This window comes from Uranotaenia lowii, chromosome 3 (assembly GCF_029784155.1).
Source record: "Uranotaenia lowii strain MFRU-FL chromosome 3, ASM2978415v1, whole genome shotgun sequence".
Classification (NCBI taxonomy): Eukaryota; Metazoa; Arthropoda; class Insecta; order Diptera; family Culicidae; genus Uranotaenia; species Uranotaenia lowii.
The window spans coordinates 202,277,252-202,302,265 of record NC_073693.1 but is presented as its reverse complement, the minus strand read 5'-3'; the positions used below and the strand labels follow the sequence as shown (position 1 = coordinate 202,302,265).

Below are 25,014 nucleotides of genomic sequence, written 5' to 3'. Positions count from 1 at the left end.
CTCAATCTTTTAGAAAGAAGTTTATTTCCTATTTACATATAAGTCAAAATTATTCACATTCTTTTAGACATTGATATTTTATTTTTATTTTTTTTAATCAACTCTCCAATAAATACTGAAGATGATAAAGTAAGCATTCGTCTTTTGTGAGTGCAAAATTCTAGTCAACTTCGGTCTGGCCCGAATACCCAGTTTTTGTGGAAATCTGTTCAAATACTTGCAAAATAGAACAAAAAACTTAAGTTGAGGAATGTATAGTAATTTTTTTTCGATTGAATTTTTATGTTTTTTTCATCAAAACAAACTGAAAATATAACCTGAATGAAGAAGTTAAGTTATATTCACCTTTCTGTTGAATTTTTTTTCGAAAGCTTAGGTTTTACTCAAATTTTGTTGTATTTTACTCAGTTTTTTTGATTGATTAATTTAAAACCGAATGCTCGGTTCTTATCAGATGCTTCCAAAAAATTGCTCGGAAATGCCCGGCCCGGATTCGTCTGAGGAAAGTTCAGTTTAAAAAAACACCTGACTAAGTATTTCAATTCAGTTAAATTCTTGACACCAAAAATTATGTGAATTTTTTTAACTGTGGTATTATTGGAGAAATTTTGAAGAAAAAACTTAAAAAATAGTTGGACTAGGCCTCCGAACGTTTTTTTTCTCCTGAAGCGCATTAGTTAGAGAGTGTCTTCCCGATCAGGAGAGCATATCAAAATAATAACTCAAACGTATCTCACCAAGATATTTACATCTGTTTTAGTTATAATTAAGTACTCCAAATTTTCGATTTTAAATTTCTCCAATCTGAATTATATCTTATTCTGATTGACAAACTTGAATGGGGTTGAGCTCATATTCAATGATCAAATTTTTTTTCGGATTGTCCTAAAATAAAATGATTATATCTTATTTTGATATACGTTCAACTTTTTCTGAAACACGGACATCGAAGTCAACGGCTCGAACTTTACATTAACGAGTTTCGTTCAACAGATTCATAAAATTGAATCAAATTTTTGGGAAACCAAAAATGGGGCATGGTTTTATCAAATAATGTGGTTTGTTGACCTTCCACTAGAAAATTTTCTCGAAGCACTCATATCTTGATAAGTTATAATTTTGATATAATTTGTTCTGTCCAATATCAAACTATGCTATCTGAACGAGATATAATCTTGATAGGAGCATATCAAAAACTGATATAATTTAGCTATGATCGTATAGATTTTTTGATATAATTTGAGATATTTTAACATCCTACGAGTACTGAGTTATAACTCATTTAGATAGAAAAAAAAGTATCAAAATATCTCATTTTGATATAATTTTGTTTTTCCCTCCTGATCGGGTTCTTTACAATGTATATTTTTTTTTAGAAATGTTGATTTTTATATATAGTATGCAAAAAAAAGTTTATCCTCCCACCACACAAATTTACAATTGTAATGTTTTTCTGGTGAAAATCAAGTTGATTTCATTTTATGTTTATTTATTATATTGCCATTGAAAATACGGCGATTAAATCTTTTCTCGGGGTTTTATTTAATAAATTATAAAAAAGGGTAAAAAATACGCAAAAAAGTTTATCCATCTCAAATGGATACTACGATTTAAGTGTGTTTTACAAAGTTTAAGTGTGTAGCTTGCAGCTTTCTTGATTGTAAACATTGTGTCTAGCTGTCATTTACTGCTTTTGGAGATTTCGTTTCGTGTTTCGTGTTCATAATTGGAAGTAATTGGTTGCAAAATGCCCAAAAATGCACAAATTCCAATCAGCATCCGAAATTTGATTGTTGAACATCACAAAACCGGCAAAAATTACCGTAATATTGCCGAAATGTCCAGCTTAATAAAGAATCGGTTGCTAGGATTGTTCAGGGGTACAAACAGCGTGGTTCAATCACACCAGCTAAGTGATCAGGGCGTCCTTCAAAGACTACAGGCCGAATTGACAGAGCTATCGTGAAGAAGGCAGAGCTGGACCGGGGACTATCAGCTCCGAGAATAGCGAAACAGATTGAAAGCGAATTTTCCATTCAACTGACATTACAATCCTACGAAATCGTCTTCATAAGAAAGGTCTTAAGGGCAGAGTAGCGCTTAAGAAGCCATGGTTGTCCGCAAAAAATGTCAAAAAATCATTGAAGTGGGCCCTGGACCACATTTCATGAACCAGTGTGACTGTGATTTTGTCAGATGAGTCGAAAGTAATGCTATTTGGGTCTGATGGTATCACAAGAAAATGGCAGCGAAAGTTTGAAAAAGGAGTGTTTGCGGCCTACAGTCAAGCATGGCGGTGGTGCGTAACATAACATACATTGATTTTTCAGCCAACTGAGCATAACTTTGATTTTCATTTGCTGGTAGAGTCATGGTGTGGGGATCTATGGCTACATCCGGCGTTGGAGAACTTGAATTCATCGATGGAATCATGGCCAAGGAGGTTTATTTGGATATTTTGAAGCGGAAACTACCAGCGTCTGCACAAAAGCTAAAGTTGGGGCGCAGATATATGTACGTTCCAACAAGACGGAGATCCGAAACACACCTCCAAGCTGGTTTCGCAATACTTACTTACTTAACTTACCTCCACTGTTGACGATCCGGAGCCAGCGTCTTCACTTGGTCCCAGTCAAGATTCTCGTCGACAGTTCGGATTTCAGCGGCTAGGCTTCGCCGCCACGAGTTTCTGGGTCTGCCTCTTCTTCGATGACCTTCTGGATTCCAATCTAGCGCCTCTCTGCAAATCTCGTTTTCATCTCTTCGCAGCGTGTGCCCAATCCATCTCCACTTACGTTCCCGAATCTCGATTTCTAGCGCCCTTTGATGACACCGGCGATGTAGTTCCTCATTCGAGATCCAGTTGCCAGGCCACCAAGCGCGGATGATATTCCGCAGGCAGCAGTTTACAAATACTTGCAGTTTTCGCGTCGTTACCGCATATGTGCACCAAGTTTCGCACCCGTACAGCAATACGGATTTGACGTTTGAGTTGAAGATTCGGATTTTCGTTCGTAGAGAGATCTGGCGTGACCACCAGATGTTTCGGAGACTCGCAAACGCAAATCGGGCCTTTCTGATCCGGGTTTCGATGTCTTTTCTGGTACCACCATCAGGCGTTATCTGGCAACCAAGATACTGGAAGCACTCCACTTTCTCAACTTGTTGCCCAGCTACCATGAAACTGGAGGGATTTCCTGTGTTGATCTCCATCGACTTGGTCTTTCCGACATTGACTTTGAGACCTGCTGCCTTGGAACTTTCGGTGAGGTCGTCGAGTTTGCTCTGCATATCTGGTTGTGTTTGGGCGAGCAAAACAATATCGTCAGCCAGGTCAAGGTCGTTCAGTTGCTCCATGGTTGAAGGATTCCACGGCAATCCTCGGTTCGGTGCACAGTCGATCGATCCAGTCAGAATCTCATCCATTACGATTAGAAAAAGTAGCGGTGAAATAATACATCCTTGTCTCACTCCAGCAGTTACCGGGATTGGTTCGGACAAGATACCGTCGTGCAAGACCTTGCACGAAAATGCCTCGTATTGTGCTTCGATGAGATGGACTAGTTTCTCTGGGACCCCTCGTCGCCTTAGAGCCGCCCAGATGTTTTCATGGTTAAGTCGGTCGAATGCTTTTTCGAAATCAACGAAAACCAGCAGAAGAGAGTCCTGGAATTCGTTGATTTGTTCCAGTATGATTCGTAGCGTTGTGATGTGGTCCACACATGATCGTCCGGATCGCAATCCAGCTTGTTGCCGTCGGAGTGTAGCGTCGATTTTCTCCTGGATCCTGTTCAGGATCACTTTGCAGAGTACTTTGAGGGTTGTACAGATCAACGTTATGCCTCGCCAGTTACCGCACTCTGTCAGGTCTCCTTTCTTCGGGACCTTTACGAGGATACCCTGTATCCAGTCGGCCGGGAATGTTGCAGTATCCCAGATGTCAGCGAAAAGACGGTGCAACATTTGTGCTGACAGGGCAGGGTCGGCTTTCAGCATTTCAGCAGGGATGCAATCGATCCCAGGTGCTTTGTTGGATTTCATGTTTTTGATTGCCGCTTCTATTTCAGCCAACGAGGGCGCTTCCGAGTTGACGCCATTAATGCGACTTACTGTTGGCGCTTCGAGCTGCGGGTTTTGTTGGCCATCGCTATTCGTGACTCGGAAGAGTTGTTCGCAATGGTTTCGCAATGGTTCAAAGAAAAACGTATCAAGGTTATGTAGTGGCCAGCACAGTCTCCCGACCTTAATTCGATCGAGAATCTCTGGTCAATTTTGAAAACTTAGGTTCAGGAGCAAAAATCTACAAGCATCCAGTAATTGCGGAAGGTAATCTCAACTGAATGGGACAAAATTACCCCGGAAACAACTACTAAGCTTGTTGAATCAATGCCACGACGTTGTCAAGCAGTTATTGAAGCCAAGGTCACTCGAAGTACTAAAGCTATGTGAGCCGGAGGGGTAATAAACTTTGTTTGCGTTATTTTTTTTTTATCTTTTTTTAACATCATATCTCAAATGCAACAGAATATGTTTTTTTATTTGAAACTTGAATGAATTGACTTTGTTTTAATATAAACAACTGAACAACAATTAACTGTGTTTTAATTTTCCGTAGGGTTTTTTGGAATAAATCTAGTTTTTCGCTGGGAGTGGATAAACTTTTTTTGCATACTGTAATAACAAAAGAATTAAAAATGTACTAAGCATACTATTCTCGGCTTTAATGAACCAAAGCCTGTGAAATTTCTTCAGGGTCAAGCATCCATCTCAACACTTAATCTTTACTTCCCGAATCCAATCTTCTCGGCTATGATTACTTGTTTTGAGTGATCTTTGGGGGAAAAACCATCACAGTTCACGCCATCCAGCAACATCTTCTTAGCTTCGGTTCCGTTCGATGATGGCAGGATGTAAGAAAGAAACCAACCAGCGAACAGGATGTCAGCACCGGGATAATTTCAAAGTAAATAAGGCGTGATTATTTTTCGCCATTTTTCCATTCCACGGGACCTTAGCACGTTTCAAGTTTCAAACGCGTTTATGCTTGGCCCTGTTTGGTTTGGTTTTTGACTACCTTCTGGTCGCTTTCGTTTTTCCGGGTTTGTATAACGCTTTTCCGTAAAAATGGCATGGCGTCCAAAATAGAGAGCTTTAATTAACGCGTTAAGGGGGAGTGGTTTGTTTTGATTTCATTACGAAAAAGATTTTCAAAGTAAACGAAGCCATCAAATGTGCTTAAGTGGGCAGCATTGGATCTTGGAAATTTACCGACACTGAATTTTTATAAAATTAGACATGCAATCCGATTTTTTAAAGGTGTTTCGTTGCCGGATACCTTGTTGGTGGACAAACTGTTTTTCTTTTGGGATTTAGATTTTTATTCATGTTTCTAATTTTATATTAAGACTTTGGTTGTATTTTTTATCCGAAATCCTGATTCAACAGCGTGTTAAACTAACGTAGATTTGCATCCCATATTTCTAGAATAACAACATTTAACGTCTGCTTCATTTAATATTGGAACAAATTGTTTTGCTCATTGTGGCGCTCCTAGTGAACGGATTTGGAAACTTTTTTCACCCACGTGTCGGGAAATTCATTACCTTTCACCATGTATTTATGTCATAACACCAAACGATAGCATTTTGTAAACAACCGCCATGGAAGCCGAACGGAGAGATCAAATTGTGCACAGTTTTTTTGAAAATCCATTGTTGTCGGCATCGAAGCTAGCTAAACAGCTTAAAATGCCCAGAAATACCGTATGGCGTGTTATCAAGCAGTACAAGGAAACATTGACGACGGCTCAGAAGCCGCATTCGAAGCGTCGGAGTGGAACTGTCGACCGGAAACTGCGTGGGAAAGTCATCAAGGCCGTCAAGAGGAATCCCAATCTTTCAGACCGCGATTTGGCCAATAAGTTCCAGGCCGCTCACAGTACGGTGCGACGAATTCGTCTCCGGGAAGGAATAAGGTCATTCCGAGCCAGCAAACAGCCAAATCGGACGCTGAAGCAGAACAATGTGGCCAGAATCCGTGCTCGAAAGCTGTACGACCAAGTGCTGACCAAGTTCGACGGATGTATTCTGATGGACGATGAGACCTACGTGAAGGCGGACTTTGGGCAAATCCCAGGTCAAAAATTTTATTTGGCGACGGCTCGGGGGGATGTACCTGCAAAATTTAAGTTCGTGTTTGCGGATAAATTCGCCCGCAAGTACATGATTTGGCAGGGGATATGCAGTTGTGGACAGAAAACCAAAGTCTTTCTCACTGACAAGACAATGACATCAGAAGTCTACAAAAAAGAGTGCCTACAGAAACGGATTCTGCCGTTTATTCGTGCCCATGACCGTCCAGTAATGTTTTGGCCGGACCTCGCAAGCTGCCATTACAGCAAAACGGTTATGGAATGGTACGCAACGAACGGGGTCAGCGTAATACCGAAGGACCTCAACCCCCCAAACTGCCCCCAGTTCCGGCCGATAGAGAAATACTGGGCAATCACGAAGCGGAGGCTTAAGGCAAAGGGAAAACTTGTTAGGAACATGACTCAAATGAAGAACTGGTGGAATCAAATCGCCAAAACGGTGGACGAAAAGGGTGTGCGCCGCCTTATATGCCGTATTACGGGAAAAGTACGAGAATTTCTTCGAAAAAGCAATGAATAATTTTTTTAATTTTTTTTATGAAAGAGTAAAGAAAATGCTACATTTGTATGAAAAACAAATTATGAATTCGTTAATAAATGACTGAACTACACGCAATTGTTTGTGTTCCAATATTAAATGAAGCAGACTTTAATAATCGTGTGATAAATCAGTGATAACCCAATAATTCATATAAGTGCAAAAATGATTGATTTTGAGTTAATAATTCCAAGCGATTCTTCGTGCTTCAAACAGTATTTGATTTGTTTTTAGGTTATCAGAATTTTGTTTACATGCTTCAAAATGAAATACAAATTTCCGAAAAATATATGGAAAAAAGCCAAATACAACAACTCAAAAACTTTTTTTTTTCTCAAAATTTGCTTTTATGTCCTTTGGCTGTAAAGACCTGAATTAAGATCGTGTATTTTTTGAAAATATAGTTCTATTTATCGGGTTCGGGAATTTACGATATTTCTGGGAAGTTTTTTAGAATTCTAAAATTGATGAGATTTCTTTTATTTACGAAAACTTGCGGTATAGACACTCTAGATATAATTACATTCTTTAATAATTTTCATGTCTCGGAGAAAATAAAATCATTTTGAGTAGTGTTCAATCATGTGTCCCATTTATCACTGAGAACCAAACCTTTTTTTTATACAAATCTTTACCAATTTGTGATTTCGAAAAACATTTTATACATTAAAATAAAAACAGCATTTTAAAAAACTGAACAAAAAGAATATCATTATAATACCCATAACAATAGTGAAAATTATTTCCAAATCGGTAATTCGAATTACATTATTTTGTAAGAGATAAATATTTCCACCTCCGCCGTGAAAAAAATTGTTTTCCAAGGATTTCATCACTAATACAGGCTTTCGTTGAAATGTTTTCAACAATAGTATCGATTTCATTGTAGCTTCACTTCATTATATTAACTGTTGATTGAATTGATAAGCCTTTGATTTAGATAGCTTTTCCTCTAGATTGTTCTCCATAACTCCTGCGCTTTTGCGGACTTGCACCAAGGTCTTTTTATAAATTTTTAGAATTCTTAGGCTAGACTAAGTTCTGACTTCAAAAATTTAAAATAATTTAGGAATAAGCTTAGTTCTTTTAGAAATGGTACACTTTCTTTTACTGATAACTCATTTAATTGTAATTGAACATTCAAAATTTTGACAGCATATGTCTGCCTGTAAAAAGTGCCCTCTGAATTATTTGTTTTTTTTTTCCAAAATTATAAATATACGCGTTTCTGAGATATTTGTGATGCAATAGAAAAAGGAAAAAAAATATTTTGCACAGTTTCCTTCAAAATCCATCATTTTCAAATTCATAGCTGACAAAACCGTTGATTATTCAAAGCATTACTGAGTATGAGTGGTGGAAAAGTATGCAAAAACTGTCAAAAAGTACAAATCAAGCAGCACATGATTGGCATCTACAGTTTATGATCATCAGAGAAGTCAAATCTCTTTCCAGAATTTTTAATTTTTAATAAGCGAAAAACTAAGGGTAGATCGCTGAAATGTCAAAAAAAAAAATTACTCCGATAATCCGAAAGAGTTGCCTAGTTATGAGTCATTCAAACTTAGCCTTAAACAAAAAGTTTTTGCTAGTTCCAGAGCTCGTAAGCTGTATAGCCGGTACCGAGGCAATGAGACAGGTGATTTCTGATGGACAACAAAACTTATGAAAAACTCTATTTCAAACAAATTCCAGCGTTTGAATCCTATAACATGTCTACTAGGTGCAGAAAAAAGCAGACAAAAGCAGATTAAAGTTTGTATTTGCTGGTTGTTTTATATAAAATATAATGATTTTCCAAAATTCGGCTCCAGTGGAAAAGGACAATAATGTTTAAAACGAAAGCTTTGGTTTTTGCTGTTCTTAAAAGCCAAAAAAAAAATCTGGTACGTACCCTTCGCACCCTAAGATCTTTACTACCCGGTTATACTTTGAGTTCAATCTCATGATGAATTTACTTCGTTATTAACTGAAATTTTATTAAAAGCGCTTATAAATGACTCAAAAATAATCAATTTTTGTTAATTTTGAAACAACTGTACCCACTAAATTGCTCTAAGCTTCTTTAAAAGGAGAAGTATTGGACAGGAAACAAGCAGAAATAGAAGGAGGAGGATGCAACCATTCAAAATACAGATTAGAAGAAGTATAAGTGGGAAAAACTGATTAATATCATGACTGGAAAAAGTGTGCGACGACCGAAGGGAGATACCAATAATAAAGTAGAAATATTTGTCACAAAGAACGATAAATACTTTTTTTTATTTTCTAATGAATTATCTATTTCCTTCGTATAAAGTATTTCGATCGAACGAATTGCTTGTGAGATACACGCATTCTTAACTGTTCCATTTCTCAATGCACTAAGCTTTAAGTAGCGCTCGCATTGTCAAGGCATTGAATTTCTTGAGGGAGATTACGTTTGATCGTTGATTTTTCTCAAATTATGACCGACAATTAAAATTTTGGCCTTTAATTTGACCGCAGAAAATTTATCACCAAAAAGTGTGCGAATGTCAGAATGTGCTTTAAAATATGCGGTGAAGTTTTCAACGCGGTTTTTTAAGTTTTCTAGAAAATATATAGGGCTAAGTGGGGTAATTATGAACAAGGGGTAATTCCGAACAAACGCCGAAAGCGCCGTTAGGGTCATAGTAGGGTCTCAAAACTGATCAATTGTGATAGTCTGCCATTCTATTGATAAGTTACAGTTATAACTTAGAAACCTAACTTTTTACATTTTGTAGTTACAATTATTAACAAAATGTATGTCTCTGAGAAACGAAAATCGTTTTGAGACGTGTCTTATCTATTGACTCCCTCGTCAATGTGAATGGAGATAAAATGTTGTTTTTGAAAGTTTTACGTTTGGTAATTGATGGTCCATGTGGTGTGATATGATTTTATGTTGAAAAAAATTTCCACCCACGCACAAAGAAATGTTCATATTTACCCCATACTTTTCAAGATGCGGGGTAATTATGAACACGTGTTTTCTCAGCTTTGGTTTATGATTAAAATTTACTTTTTACTTTCAAAATCACGATAACCATCCAAAACTTGAAAATAAACCTAAAACATTACTTTATATTTTTTTAGAATTGTGGATCGGTGATTATTCGAAAAGATGCCTTCCAGCTATGTAAAACTGAAAATAGCCTATAACTTCTCAACAGTAAATTTAAGAAATCAATAAATTTCACTACAATGCACTGTTAAGATGTGGTTTCAATATAGGAATAAATCAAAATAAAAAGTCATCACATAACAAGAATAGTAATTATGGGGACAAGGGGGTAATTATGAACAAACGGGGTAATTATGAACAAGCGTTATACGCCCACAAGCTGCAACTTAAAAATTAGAAAAAAAAATCTCAAAATGAAGAAAGGAACCAGTCGTTCATTTTTAAATACTTTCCAGAATTTCAAAATTAAAGAAATACTTGTTTGAGCTGATAGTATGAAAAACTGAGTAATTTTGTTCATAATTACCCCACCTAGCCCTACGCGAAAATGCAACACTTCGACCTAGAGTCGTTTTACCATCTTAGTGGCGATCGCGACTTTACGAGGTCAGGAGGCAATCGACTGCCAACCAAATGAGTGCAAATGAAATTCCAATATTCTATGATAGAAAAAAAGAGATTTCCAAAATTGTTGTTAAAAACTATCAATAGTTGCATTTTTTTTTAAATTTTGAGATCATCATTGACAATTTTTTCTTGAATATTTGATCTATGTAAGACATTCCAGTTTCGAGATAAAGCTGTCCAGTTTCGAGATAAAGTGTCCCCAGGGATCAAGTATCTTCATTCTCCCTAATGTTTACATGCGCAAAACTTCGTGAAGATCAGTCAAGTGGATTAGGATGCCTTATCGTTGTTCTAAAACGTTCTTATAGTCGTAGGGAATCTATCGGCGAGCAAAAATTTGAATAAACGTGAGGATGATTGAGATCATCTTTAAGATAAAGAACGTGGAAGGTTAAATCAAGCATTTCGCTTTTAGAAGTTTTCAGGTTTTCAGGAACAGGTTAATTATTTTGTATAACACGTTAAGGCGACACTTCATGTTAACAAGTTTAAAAAGATGTCCACTGGAAAGATAAACAAAACATGGCAGACAATATTTCGAAAAAAATCGCAATGGAATAATTTACGATATTCAGCGGTCGCTTGACGAATCTTCATGGAGAAAAAATTTGTCGGGATTTCTTTTGTTTATTTTGTTGGTGATGTTTTTAAAAAAAATCGCTTGATTTACGTTTCAGTCTACTTTTATTCAGCCATCCTCAGAAAAAAAACATTGTTTCCGCCGGTTGGCCGTCTTCTTACTTCTTAGTTGGAGCAGATATACGGCCCAGTAGAATGGCCTTTTTTCTGAGGATGGTCGAACAAAAGTAGACTGAAACGTGAAACTAGCGAATTTTCAAAAATCATCACCGAACAAATCAACAAAAGAAACCCCGAAAAATAACATCCAGCGGCGAACTAAATGGTCGTGAAGGAGAAAAAGTTGATAAAAAATCTGGTTTTTAAAAAGGCTGGAATTTGGTTGAAAAGGATTGTGTGATTTTGGGAAAACTGTGGAGGATAATGGGAATGGCAATGAGATAATGGGAAAATTGTGGAGTGATAATATGATAATAAAACAGCGAAGTTGTTTTTTCGAAGAAGAAGGACACTGTGCTGAACTTGTCATAACTTCGAACAATAACATTTAAGATAATCTTAAAAATAAACTCCAGGAAATAGAGAAGGTCATCCAAAACATCCTTGATATGAAAAAGGGAATGGTTCAAAGTGTGAATAAAGATGGCGCACTTGCCACAGTAAAGTCAAAGCAATCTCAGAAACCACTTGACAGATTGTCACAATATTTTCACATGTAAACATAACATTGCTGGGTAGTTTCACTGAAAAATTCATCAGAATAATTTGTAGTTTCCACAGATCGTTAGCCTTCTCAAGTATTAGACATTAAATTTTTCAATTTCTTCCCTTTGTTTATCTCCGGGAAATACAGGCGAAACTTGTCAATGAAAAGTTTTTCGTTGGAAACCTGCCAGGTGATCTGTAACACGGAGTTGCTCAGTGGGTGGGAATTTGGGAAAGGTAAACAAATGGGAACTCAGGGTCGTTTTGATGTTGCAACGCGACACTTTCTTTCCGCGGAACTCGCAGCAGGGTGATCCAATCAGAATCGCGTCGACCAGGTGCGTACACGGGTGATTACCTCTCATGCTTGCACCCAGGTCCGGTATATTTACATGTTACTCAAAACACGGACACAGAACATGTAATTTCACGAATGGATATCGCTAGAGTGATGGATGGAAACGAGATCGAATTAATAAAGGGTGTAAATTAACCAAATAATCCTAGAAAAGTACTGCCTGACTTCGAGTTTTTACATTTTGTTGGGGTGTTTATTTTTACATAAGTGGTTTTAATTGTGACGTCACATACTTTTACATAGGCATACTTGCGGTTAATGTTATTGTTTGAAACGGGACATAACTGGAGCTGCTACAGACCGCACGATCGGCGGACTATCAAACGGACACATAGATGTTGTTTTCCAAACGGCAGTCCCGGATTCACAACAGGCGTCTTCCGGCGTCCCGGAAGCACCCTATGCTTGCTGGTTGTGATTCCGGACTTGGGCCGTCGGAGGAGCCTTGTACCACCGGATGGTTTTCGTCCGTAACCTCAAAACGGCAAGGTTATGTTGCGGGCCTGATTCCACCGGATGGTTTTTGTTGATAACCTTGAGCAAGGTTATGTTTCGGGTTTTCTGTCTGGGTTTTTGGTTGTTTTTAGATGTTGCCGTGTGTTTTTAGCTGGATAATTAGCCGATAAAATAAGAAAAGGCCCTCTTGGACCTGCCAAGGGTTAGATACCAGTGACATTCGAGCTTACATTGTCCACGTGATTTACAAATTTAGTTTGTCGATTGTTTGATTATTTACCTTTTCTTTGTTGTGTTTGTTGTTTAGTTCAGTTCACACTATTTATGTTCTTTTAACAATTCGTTATCTATAACATTAATTACATTTAAGTTTTAACATGTGCTTGTACACGTTTTTATGTTTTTGTTTACTAAGCGTACTAATTTACTAATAAACCGCACCGTACTACTTTGGTGTTTGTAATACGTCTACTTTTTGTAATTTTATTTACTCTAGAATAAGTTTAGAAATATGTTAATCAATTTACACCACAAATTTCAACTGACTATAACAATTTACATTTACTTCACACGACGCGTACATGTTTCCTCTAACGAGATCACAGACAGAAAGAACATGTTCTGCAGTGAGGATATTTGCGAGACTTTACTTTCAATGGATCGACACACACACATACATATTCGGAAGCAAATTTACACGGTGCGTCGTTCTCTGGGTGCACACACTTCCCCATGACGTCCCTGGTTGAACACGACGCCTATGGATCACTCAGAGAAAGAGAGCGCCTGTGCGGAATGACAGTTGGGTTGGGTGAAGTTAGCCGTTATTTTGGGTGACATTTGTTGTTTTTCCGTAAAGGACAGGGATGATTCGATTTTGTGGCGGAGCCACACAAAAATATATGTAACGGAAGGTTACCGATTACTAAAGAGTCTGTTTTGCTGTCCATTACGAAATTTTTCAAAATATCTCCTCACCAGCAGACCAAATATTTTGCGCACGATCTGACCACCGTATTTTGGTTTATTTTGCCAGTAGGCAGCTTTTCTACCTTGTAAAAATTAAATCATGCCAATTTATGAGTAAATTAGACGAAGCAGTCATAAATTTTTTTTTATCACCTCCTCTATTCATTTTTTCGGATTGAGCTTGAAAATACTTCTCCCATTTCTCACTTCATGGAATCGATAATCTTCACATTTTTTAAAATTTTAGCTCATTATTGAGCCTTCTAGGACTTCTTTAAAGATTCATCATGTGAATTTTGGTCGAATAGTTGATTTTCAGCTGTTTTTGTGTCTCCCACTAGGACTTTTCTGGATTTTTCTCGTTTCTGCCCAAATTATTAATTGAACTTCAGTATTGGACGCCATCTCAAAAACCACTAGACAGATTGTCACCGAATTTTGTGCACGAAAACATCACATCACTAGATATGTAGCTTCGTAGAACATTTTATCAATTTCAATCCATGCATTCAAAAGTCTTTCTAAAAACAAAGTGTTGCATTTTTTTTCGAATACACTCCTTAAATCTCATTCGTTTCTCCACCGATCATTACAAATTTTGTAATTTTGGAAACCTCGTAGGTTAACTAAAATGCAATTTCCAGACAATATTCAGCAACTATATTCAGCAACAATATTTCAGTTTTCCGTTTTTCAAAGCCTAAGAAAAAATAATCCGAAAAAACATGCTTCGGAAAAAATATTGTAGATCAGTTAAAAAATTAGATTAGTGTCCAAGAAATTTTAAGTTAGAAACAAAGGTTGCGCACAAGGATATATTTTATTGAAATTTTTTAAGGTCATGACCTCAAAAAAATGTAAAAAAGCGGTGTGAAATCGTATTTTTCAATCAATGGACCGTCAAAATTGTTTATTCACACCAGATAAATTAAAAAAAGTGGACTGGAAAGTTGACGTCATTTGGAACATTTTATTTTTTGATTTTCAAAATACGAAACACAGAATTTCTGACGAATTTTTAAAAGTAGCCGTTTTTTGAACTTTTGGTAAAATTTGCAATTTCTCTGATTTTCAAACACTACAATTCAACTTTGCAATGGTTTTTGAGTATGACATCGCCAAAAATTGCACAATAAATTTTCTAATCATAAGATAGGCCAGTTCTATTGATGAAATTTCATTAGCCCTGCGATATTTTACACAAATATGATAGAAGCTGAGTGAAATTATGAACAGACTTCACACAATAATCCTTTAGCTATCACTCTTACTTAAGGTTGCCAGAATTTGTTTTGCACGTATCCGGGCCGGACAAATCCGTGCAATTTTATATCTAAACCTGGCAAAATCCGGGCATCTGATTTCAAAATTGACAACCAAAATTCCGGACAGTATCCGGGCAAATTTTGTCAAAACCCAGAAATATTTAACAAAAATTAAGAAAAAGAAATGAGAAAAAAAATTTTCTTCAAAATCTATCGACAGGTTTTGTTTGATTTGCCAATCAAAGTGAATAATTAAGGGAAAAAACAGGACATTTTTTCAATGAAATCTGGGCATCCAGGCAGGGCCGGACTGTTCCCAAATTTTGCATTGAATATCCGGGCAAACCCGAATAAATCCGGGCAATCTGGCAACCTTACTCTAACTGCTGGTTTACTACTCTTTTGTTTTAAAATATTTCTGACAGCCATTTTTTTTAAATAAGTCTAGTTCATACTAAGCAACTAATAAGCTTTTCAAATTTTCAATATTGTTTAGAAATGAATAAAAAAAATCAGTCAATTTTATTTTCTAATGAATTTATCCACATTCATTGGCAACATGAGACAATCGAAACGTAAACAATTATTGTATGAGAACGTTGCTTATAATTGTTCGTAGACACGTTAAAGCTGGTTTCTTTAATTTTTCTTTAAACTTAAAAACGAACTAAGAAACATTTGAAAAGCGTGTTCATTTCCCAATTCACATCACAACTTCAGCTCCGTCAGCTTCTACACCTATCTAATAAAAACATGTTCGTTCATTTATGCGGAAAACACTTACCCAAACATCTGAACGGCTTGATCCACCGCTGGGCGCCTTTACATTTGGCGGAGTTTAGCGCCCCCTGCCGGCACCAGCCACCGATTTTCTGATAGTGCGACGACTCGACGATATTCGTGATATCGCGACCTGGATACACCTGCACAGAAAGACGGAGAAAATAAAATATCGAAATGGAACATTAGTAAACGGGCTGGGGCTGCTGGCTGGGGTATTAACGAAAGTGTACTCCGGCGAATATCATTAAAAAGCGAGTCCAACTTTGGCGGTAAATTCGGTGGATATAAACTTTGCTAGCAGCGCAATACGGAGAGGGGGCACTTTAGTAGTGGAAGCCATTCGAAAGGTTTATAGTGACTGCCCCGGTGGAAAAATGTGGAAATAAATTTTGTGGAAACAGTTTTAATAGACACATCGTTCCACCGTTTGGAGCCCGAATTAGATGATACCTACTTTTGTGCTACGCTCAGCTCAAACCATCTCACGTATTGTGAATCATAACAGGAAGACTCCGAATTCCTTGGAGGAGAATTGCTCATTAAATTCCTATTTAACTCTAGGAACGAATCTCGTACCGCATCCAACATTCCCGGATGGTGAGCATCATCTTTTTCGTTTTCTGCTATCAGAGTCACATTTAAGGGTTTGCGGGGATCAGACGTTTCCAATCTTTTCCGGTTGTAGAATGAAAAATCTAATTATGGAAGTCAACGTAATTAACCTTTAAAATGCGAGAAATCTATTTTCCGTGTCCGGGTGCTTGGACTATAATTTAAAATAAATAAACTGAAAACACCATAAGTTAGACTCATAGTCCGGACCTTTAAACCCATGAATTGAGTGAACTGCCATTACAACATTCTGCTAGGTACTATTAAATTCTAGGGGAAGATCCGAAATTAAATTGGTATTGCGAGCACGATGTTTCGAGAGCACTTATTATTGCAACCAATACGAGCGAGATTCGTTTCGTCTCCGTCGTTTGGAGCAAAAGTAGGAGTTTCAGTCTCCGCAGGTCTTCCTGGCGCTCGTTTCTAGATTTTCCATATCATCACGCCCGCAATTCATTCGGCACACCATGCTTCGTTCCTGGCTCTACTGCCGGAAATGTCTCACGAACGACGCCAAATGACGAATAATCCTCTGCCGCGATGCCTTCACGGGGAAGCAATCACGCCGGGGTTTTGCCGGCATTGCCACATCCCTAGATACACCCAAAGGTTCGTTTGCATGCTCAAAGTGTCATCCGCTTGCTTTAATCCGAAAATTGCTTCAACTGAATCTAGTGGATAAACCCAAATTGAAGATGAAGTGCTTGTGTTTTGATACCGTTGATTGCTGCAACATTTCGCCTACACAATTTTAGGTGTTTTCCCCTCCACCCAGATAACCCAATTACAACAACTTTGCCAACGAGAAGCGCGCATCTTGGCACGAAATTCTCCCACATAAAATTTCCGATTGCTGGTGCTTCGTCTTCAAGTGATGGTTGAGTAGGTATAAATCAAACTCAGCATCTTTCGACGAGAAGACGTCGACGACGACGACTAAGTTTTGATTGATTAGTTATTGCGATGATTTTTTTTCTCTTCCCCGACAACGACGCCACTCGTCATCGTCAGCAATATCGTTATAGGATCGAAATCAATACCAGGCGCAAACATGTACATATCAAACTTGGGCTTCTGAAAAACAGCCATCAAAAATCGCGTTGCGAAATTGTTATTTATTGGTATTAATAGGCGCATTTTTTTCTGTTTAATGGGCAATAAAGTAGGTGTTAAAGAAGATGATTTTTTGGAGGTTTCCACAATTTGCGGATTGTTGTTAATTCAAATAAAGTTAGATTTCAAATGAATAACTAGCACAACTAGCATAACTACAAAAGAGGAGATGATAAATGGTGGCGAATTACGACAACATTCCAATCATTGAATAGGCGATTGAATTTCTCCAACAACTATGCAAAATATGAACTCCAGTCCTTCGTGTTCACTTCCATTCACCTTAGCACAGGACCAACTAGAACGTTGAAATGTGACAAGCTGTAGTTCTATAGATTGAAGTCGCCTGATTTATTTTTCCCTAAGTGCGTTAAAAAAAAGTTTTTAAAAAACTTCACATAAAAATGAACTTCAAAAATGTTATTTCTTAAATTTCTACATAACGCGACGAAACTTGGTTTTGTAATTCATTTTAATCGTATGAGAAATGGTTGATAGATGAAATTCCAGCCGGACTCGTACCTTAAAACCTGATAGAACTGTATTTACTTCGATTCTCCCGCTATGATGAAATTTTCGCGGTGAAAACCAGGGGAATCGAAATAAAAACAGTTCAAGGAGGTTTTCAAGAAATAATCCGGCTGGATTTTTACTTTAAACCATTCCTTATCGATTTCATCATGTTACACATGTTAGTTGAATCGCGTTTTTCGAGTTATTGATAAAATATTTTTTTACGTTCAGATTCACTTGAACAAGCGGGTTAGCCAGTAAAACGAAAAAAGAAAGAGACCCGATCGAGTGTCATATCAATCGAAGGCTCCCCAGCAGATTGGCCCATGACATTAAGAATCCTAATTTTCAGCGCTCCATCCACCAGATTGGTGCCTTAAGGGGAAAAATATTTTCTAAAGTTTCAGTTTACTTGGCTGAAGCACAAGCTGGCGCAATCGACAATAAATTTTAATTTGGATTCCTGGCAAAATGTATGAAAATTCAACATACTTTCACACTTTTTGTTCTGTCATATGTTTCCAGCATGCTATTTACCGTAATCCGGGGTAAGATTGATCTTTTTTCAATATTTTTTAAGCACTTTTTCTGTTAAGTGGAATGGGGCATGTTTCATATTTTTAAATCCAGTACTGAACTCCTATGGCCGTAAAACATGGTTGCAGCAATTTATTAGACTACTTCAAATTTGATTCAAAAACCGATTTCATCTCTGTTTAGAATATGATGTTTTGGGGTAACATTGATCAGTCTCAATTATGACGGTTTAAACGAATTTTCTTGATCATACAAAAAACCTTCATTATATTTACAAATGCAAGTTAATCAATTGCTAAGGCAGTTCGAAACATTTAGGATATTTATTTCAAAATATTATTTTTAACCAAATGAAGCAAATAAAATAAATGCTTAACATATACAGACCCCGTTCGTTTTTGGCAACATTCGATTTTGGCAACATCCGATTTTGGCACATGCGCTTAAATCAAAGAGTTTTCAGAAACAATATTATCTTGTAATTTAAGCTATACTAGGACCAATATAATTTAGACAAACACCAAATATTATTTTAACGTTCTCTAAAAGTGAAAACATACAACAACAATAACAAAATTTAAAAAAAAATCGAAAATTACTCAAAATCGACAAAAAGATGAAAATTTCATAAAATTAAAAAACAAAAGACCAAAAATGGCATAAAATAGCAAAATATGATAAAGAATGCAAAAATAGCAAATAAGACAAAAATTATAAACAAAACAAGAAAAGTGCTTAATGCATCATAAACATTATGAATGAAATAGGAAAAAATGAATAAAAATTGATCGACAATAGGCAAACATTACGTTTATGACATCAATAATAGTTTTTTTGTAGTAATTAGTAAAAAAAAACTGTTGAGAAAAAAAATACCGTTCGATTTTGGCAACATTTGATTTTGGCAACAAAAAATGTTCGGGCGTGTTGCCAATAACGAACAGGGTCTGTATGTGGATTTTAGATGGACAATGATGCTGCGTAATCAATGGGCTAAATTTTTTAACATTACTCGTAGAATTTTAAATACAAAAACAAATGTAATTTTGTCATCAATCAATTCTCTAGGCCCTCTTACTATTCCCCTTTTATTTTATCCTTTAAACATTACCATTTGATAGGGTTTCTAGCCTTTTGTAATAGACCGACTTACTCTTGTAAAATATCTCTATTTTTGAATATCAAAAATTTACCTTAAAACTACATCAAAACTACACCAATACTATACATTTTCTAAGGAAAAAAAGTTAAACTCTCACATACATCAACTTGTTTGCTTCTTAACGCTTCGATTTCATCAAGAAGGGTGTTTGTCTGCGAACCTTCGAAAAAAATAGATATTTCAAGATTTTGAAATTACGTTTTTACTTACATTTGAAATTTTCAAAAACAAACCAAGTTGTTTCCAATTTAAAACTCAACTCAATGGTTTTTAAACTTAGAGAAAAGTTTTGAGATATTATGAGACTTAGCTATTGATGATTACGTGTAAAAATTCATGTCGATCAAAGTTACCCCGGTGATCAAACTTACTCCGGATAACGGTATTTTGGCGTTAAAAAAAGTGAAAATTTTCGATAGATTTTGATAAATACTTTTTGAATTCTTTGTTTAATATTGATCATTTTGATAAAATTTGAATTTTCCATAAAAAAGCACCCGTTAACATTTTTCGGATCATGAATACACAAATATCAACTGTTAATTGAACACAAAAGAGACCCGAATGATCGATAGCAGGTCGCCGCGTTTTAAAAAATATTACTTCCCGTACAAATCTGGGCCAGCCTTCTCCCCCGTCATTGTTAATCAGTACTCTTCTACGTATTTTATATGGTAAGAAATCAATCTGCTTATTTTCCAGTCGCCCGATCAAAAATATTTTACGCTAAAGGCAGAAACACAATACAGCGTCGGTCGTCGCGTCACGTCAGCGGTCAACGCTGTCGATAAGTACTAAAACGCGGACGCGACGCACCCGACGATTTTTGCATCACAATTCAGCTTCAAGAGACATCTAAGATGTCTCTTGACGCTGAATTGTGATGCAAAAATCGTCGGGTGCGTCGCGTCCGCGTTTTAGTACTTATCGACAGCGTTGACCGCTGACGTGACGCGACGACCGACGCTGTATTGTGTTTCTGCCTTAAGCGCGCCATAAATTGAAACACTATACAAGAAATCTGTTAAAATCAATTATAGAACGATTTGCACATACCCTTCATTAGAAATATTCAAGAGTATAAGTCCACTAGTTTTTCCGGGAAGCTGATCAGACTGATCAAGGCGACGATGGATGGAACGCAGTGCTGTGTGCGGATTTCGGGTGAATTGTCGAGTTCATTCGAATCGCGCAGGGGGCTTCGACAAGGTGATGGTCTATCCTGCATGATGTTCAACGTGGCGCTAGAAGGTGTTATTCGACGAGCGGTGGGCGAAATGCGGCGCACGATTTTCAACAGATCCAGTCAACTTATCTGCTTTGCCGATGACATTGATATAGTCGGCAGATCATCTGCGGCGGTGGAGGAGATCTACCGCAAACTGAAACGCGAAGCAGGAAGGATTGGGTTGATGATTAATACGTCCAAGACGAAGTACATGCTGGCCTGCGGATCCGAGACCGACCGAACCCGCTTGTCCAGTAATAACAAGGTCACGATCGACGGCGACGAGCTGGAAATAGTCGAAGACTTTGTCTATCTCGGCTCACTGGTGACCGCAGACAATGACACCAGCCGTGAGATCCGGAGGCGAATTATCAGCGGAAGTCGTGCCTACTATGGACTCCACAAGCAACTGCGGTCGAGAAGACTTTGCCCTCGCACGAAGTGTAACCTGTATATGACGCTTATTAGACCGGTTGTTCTCTACGGGCACGAGACATGGATATTGCTCGAGGAGGACCTGCGTACACTCGGGGTATTCGAGCGACGAGTGTTAAGAACCATCTTTGGTGGCGTACAGGAGAACGGAGTGTGGAGGCGAAGGATGAACCACGAGCTCGCGCGCCTCTACGGCGAACCCAGTATCCCGAAGGTGGTGAAGGCTGGCCGGATACGCTGGGCGGGACATGTTGCGAGAATGCCGGACGACTGTCCTGCAAAACAGGTGTTCGCTACGAATCCGGTAGGAACAAGACGAGCGGGGGCGCAACGAGCGAGGTGGTTAGACCAAGTGGAGCGTGATCTGGCGAACGTGGGGTGCCCGAGAAATTGGAGAACGGTTGCTATGAACCGAGTGAATTTTAGGAATTATGTTCGTCAAGTTATGTCGTGAGACGGAATTCTATGTAAATAAATAAATAAAATAAGTCCACTAGTTAGTGTCAAAATATTGTTTGTTCAAATGTGTTTAGAAAGGATTAACACACCTTTTATTCTTTAAATCACAACGAAAGTTCAGGAATTAATCGTTAGGCAATTCCTAATACTCATGGTAAATTTGAGCTTATTTGAATGATTTTCAGTAAGTAACCAAAAATAATACAACTTATAAAATATGAGGTTCACTCGTTTTGAGTTTATAAACAACTTTTTTTTAATCAAAGTCAAAATGTTAATTTTATTGGAGCAAACTACCAAACTCTTAAAGTCTCAATCACTTTTTGTTTAATAACAAGTTATCGAAGTATAAAACTTGTTTGAAAAAATCTAGGCTTTCAAAAACTAATTTTGAACTTTTGAATAACTTTGACTGTTGTTTTTTAACTTTTATGTTTTATACATCAATCGCAAATTGCATCGCAAAATTGTTCTATTGACAATTTAGCCTGAAACAAAAATTTTCCGAATTATTGCCTAATTTTTATTGCCAAATTTTGGCAAAATATTCGAAACATGTTAAATATTTTTCATTTTACAACTTATTTCTGGTTGTTTCTAGAGCCTATATAAGACAATTTTATTAAGATGTGTTTAATAACAACCATCAAAATAAAAAAAACAAAAATTACATAAATTACTGTATATTTTGGGCTCGCTAGAAATCATTTAAACAAAAATAATGAGAAAATCAACATATTTTCACAAAAAAATCTTTGCACATTCCTGAAATCTTTTTGAATTAGCTCAAAGTTGTCATGAGTATAAGAAATTGCGCAAATAATAATCCTTAAAAGTTTGGTTGTGATCTGAAGAATACAAGTTAACTAGTCTAAGCGTCAATGTACGGTCAAATTTTTGACAGAATTCCAGTAAAACTTCGTTTTACTCCAAAATAAAAAAAAAAACTTTACATTTAAAAGTCCAAGGTTAATAAAAGTTGATCCTCCAAACTCAACCAGCTGTAACTTTCTTCTTTCTAAATTCTTTGAACCGAATTTCATCAAATAACTTTAGTTAAGTCACTTTAAGAGTTGACATTTTATTTGTTGACCATTAACGAAATTAACGAATTTTAAGCTGGAATTTTGTTCATCGCCGCGTTTTAGTGTGACTTTAGTTCATTGACGTTTTTCGGCGGATTTTAGAATCAAAAAACGTTTTTACCAATTGTCCAGACGTTCGAGCTACTCTGGCTTTTGCTCCTCTTCAGTGGACAGTAGTGGACACTAACATTATATTTCAAAGAATGATTTCTTATCTAATTTACAATATTTAAAACATTACAAACTGCTGGCCTTCGTCGATACTGATTTGATTTGGAACATTTTGTTTTGATTTTTGTTTACATTTGTATGTTAGTGTTTGTGAAAATTTTTTAATTACAGAGTCGTAAGCTGTCTTCAAATTACAGGAGTCTATCTGCCTATTGACTACATTCCCAAGTAACCAAAAGTTCCAAAAAGAGGTACCATAGAAGCTTAATCAGCTTCAGTTGGTGTTCCTAGAGAATGCTAATCAGCCTTAAATTTAAGTAATTAAAGCTACTTTGAAGATCATTTCAGTGGCTGAAGAGAATGCTATTCAGCCCCTAGGAGAATATATAGAAACTTTTACGGACCGAAAAAAAATCTGGTTGACACATTGCTCTGACAACCAGATCACAGAGTACTAGATTGCCAGTCTACAGGCTTCGGACGACTCCTGAGGTGTCACTCATAAGTGCAAGAGCAAAGCTTCACAAAGAGGAGTGGAACCCACACTCTTGTGAGCGCTAAACCGCACACACTCTGCTCATGCTTCCCTGAAAATAAATGTTCGACACTCACTTACATGAGTGATGTGTGCTGTGATGTGTGCTGAGTGATGTGTGTCAGTGTAGCTCTTAGAGCGTGCTCTTAGGGGTATTAAGTGTGTTTGTAGGAAACCGTCCTTCCCATCATCTGCATAGCAAAAAAAGACGCTCGTTAATGGAATTCTTTTGGCAGCGCTTTGAAAGCAAAGCGTGCAAGCGCTTGGTGCCGAGATTCAAATTCCAATGGTTTAATGAAATTTATGTAATGTAAAGTAATCGTTTACAGTTACTCAATAACATATATCTACATTATTATGACAATAGATGAATGGGGAAAATGTCATTATCAAATTAAAAAAAAACTTGTACCTACATTTTGACGACTGTTTGATGTCACTTGACTTAGAAATTGCATAAAACATCTGGCACTGCCATTTTTTTAGATCTCTGAGGGATTCATATGGAATATTTAATAATTTCACAACTCGCTGAAAACCACATGTTAATCATTTGAATATTCATAATGCATATTAAACTATGTTTCAGAAAACCGAAAAAATCCCACAAAGTCAATTTTTGGCAAAAAAAATCTTGAACTGCGGTCCTGCCACAACCATTGATCACTTTACGTTTCCTTTTCCCACTAATTTTTCGTTTATTCGGGTGTTAGTAGACCAAATATCTAGCTTTGCGTGAATTTTAGTCACTAAATACTTCCTCTTCGAGTTCAAGTACCGTCAAACAGGGCATCATGTAACAGCGGGGTTAGATGCAACATTTGATTACTACAGCCCTGTTTTATTTTTAATATTATATAATGCAATCAAGTTATCTTTTAATGCCTACAAAATAATGATGAATTAATTTCTCACATCTTAAGTTAGTATTTTAAAGTTTTTCATACAAAATTAAAAAAAAAAAATAATAAAAATAATTTAAAAAATCGAGCAATAGATGTACATATTTTAACATTTTTCGATGCCGTTAAATGCTTTCCCCAGTATGACGGATTGGCTTAATGATATCACTTACAAACTTTTTTTCTGGTTTAATTTTTCTGTAACTGTTGGTTTAAAAATATTTTTCGAGCAATCTCCAAATTTTTTTAAATAAATATTTTTATAATTCAATTACCAGTCTGGGGTAACATGCAACAAAATGCAAATCGAAGAGACGCCTTGTAAATCTCGTTTCATCCAAACATTTAATTTTATGATTTCAGCTAGTAGAATTTGTTTTAGTATTTTTTACCCCTAAATGTATGCAGCATCCTTATGTTCACAAAAAAAAATCAAAAATCAGTTTCAACAGATCCAAAATTTACTGAAATTGGTATTTTTATGCGTAATGGTTTTTATGGCATCAAAAATTTACCAAAACAATACATTTATATACTTTTTCATTAGATTTTTCATTTAAAACTAAGTTTGTTGCATGTTATCACTTTTTCTTAGTAAAGTGAAAATCAAATGTATTTTGAAAATTAAGAATAACTGAAAAACCCAATAATTTTTCTGACTGCGCCAATTTGATATCCCGTCAACCTTGAAAATTAAGATGTATAAAGTTTATGATTATCTGTGGACGTGGTTTATTTAGAAGCCATTTCAGTTGAAAGTGTTGCATGTTGCCCCAGTTGACGATATGTTATTATTTTAAATTTTGTTAAAAATAACGTTTTTCAAAAACGCATATTTTGGTCAAAATTGTAGCCCGTAACAA

General features: G+C 36.6%; 1 protein-coding gene across 3 annotated transcripts in view; it reads right to left on the bottom strand.

Annotated features, from left to right (window-relative positions):
- Nucleotides 1–25,014, bottom strand: part of LOC129755331 (amyloid-beta-like protein) — a 427,746-nt gene that overhangs the window by 215,787 nt on the left and 186,945 nt on the right. For all 3 annotated transcript variants that reach the window (XM_055751765.1, XM_055751766.1, XM_055751767.1), the window contains exon 4: nt 15,401–15,539. In XM_055751765.1, coding sequence (XP_055607740.1) covers nt 15,401–15,539 — 139 coding nt within the window. The remainder of the gene's footprint in view (nt 1–15,400; nt 15,540–25,014) is intronic.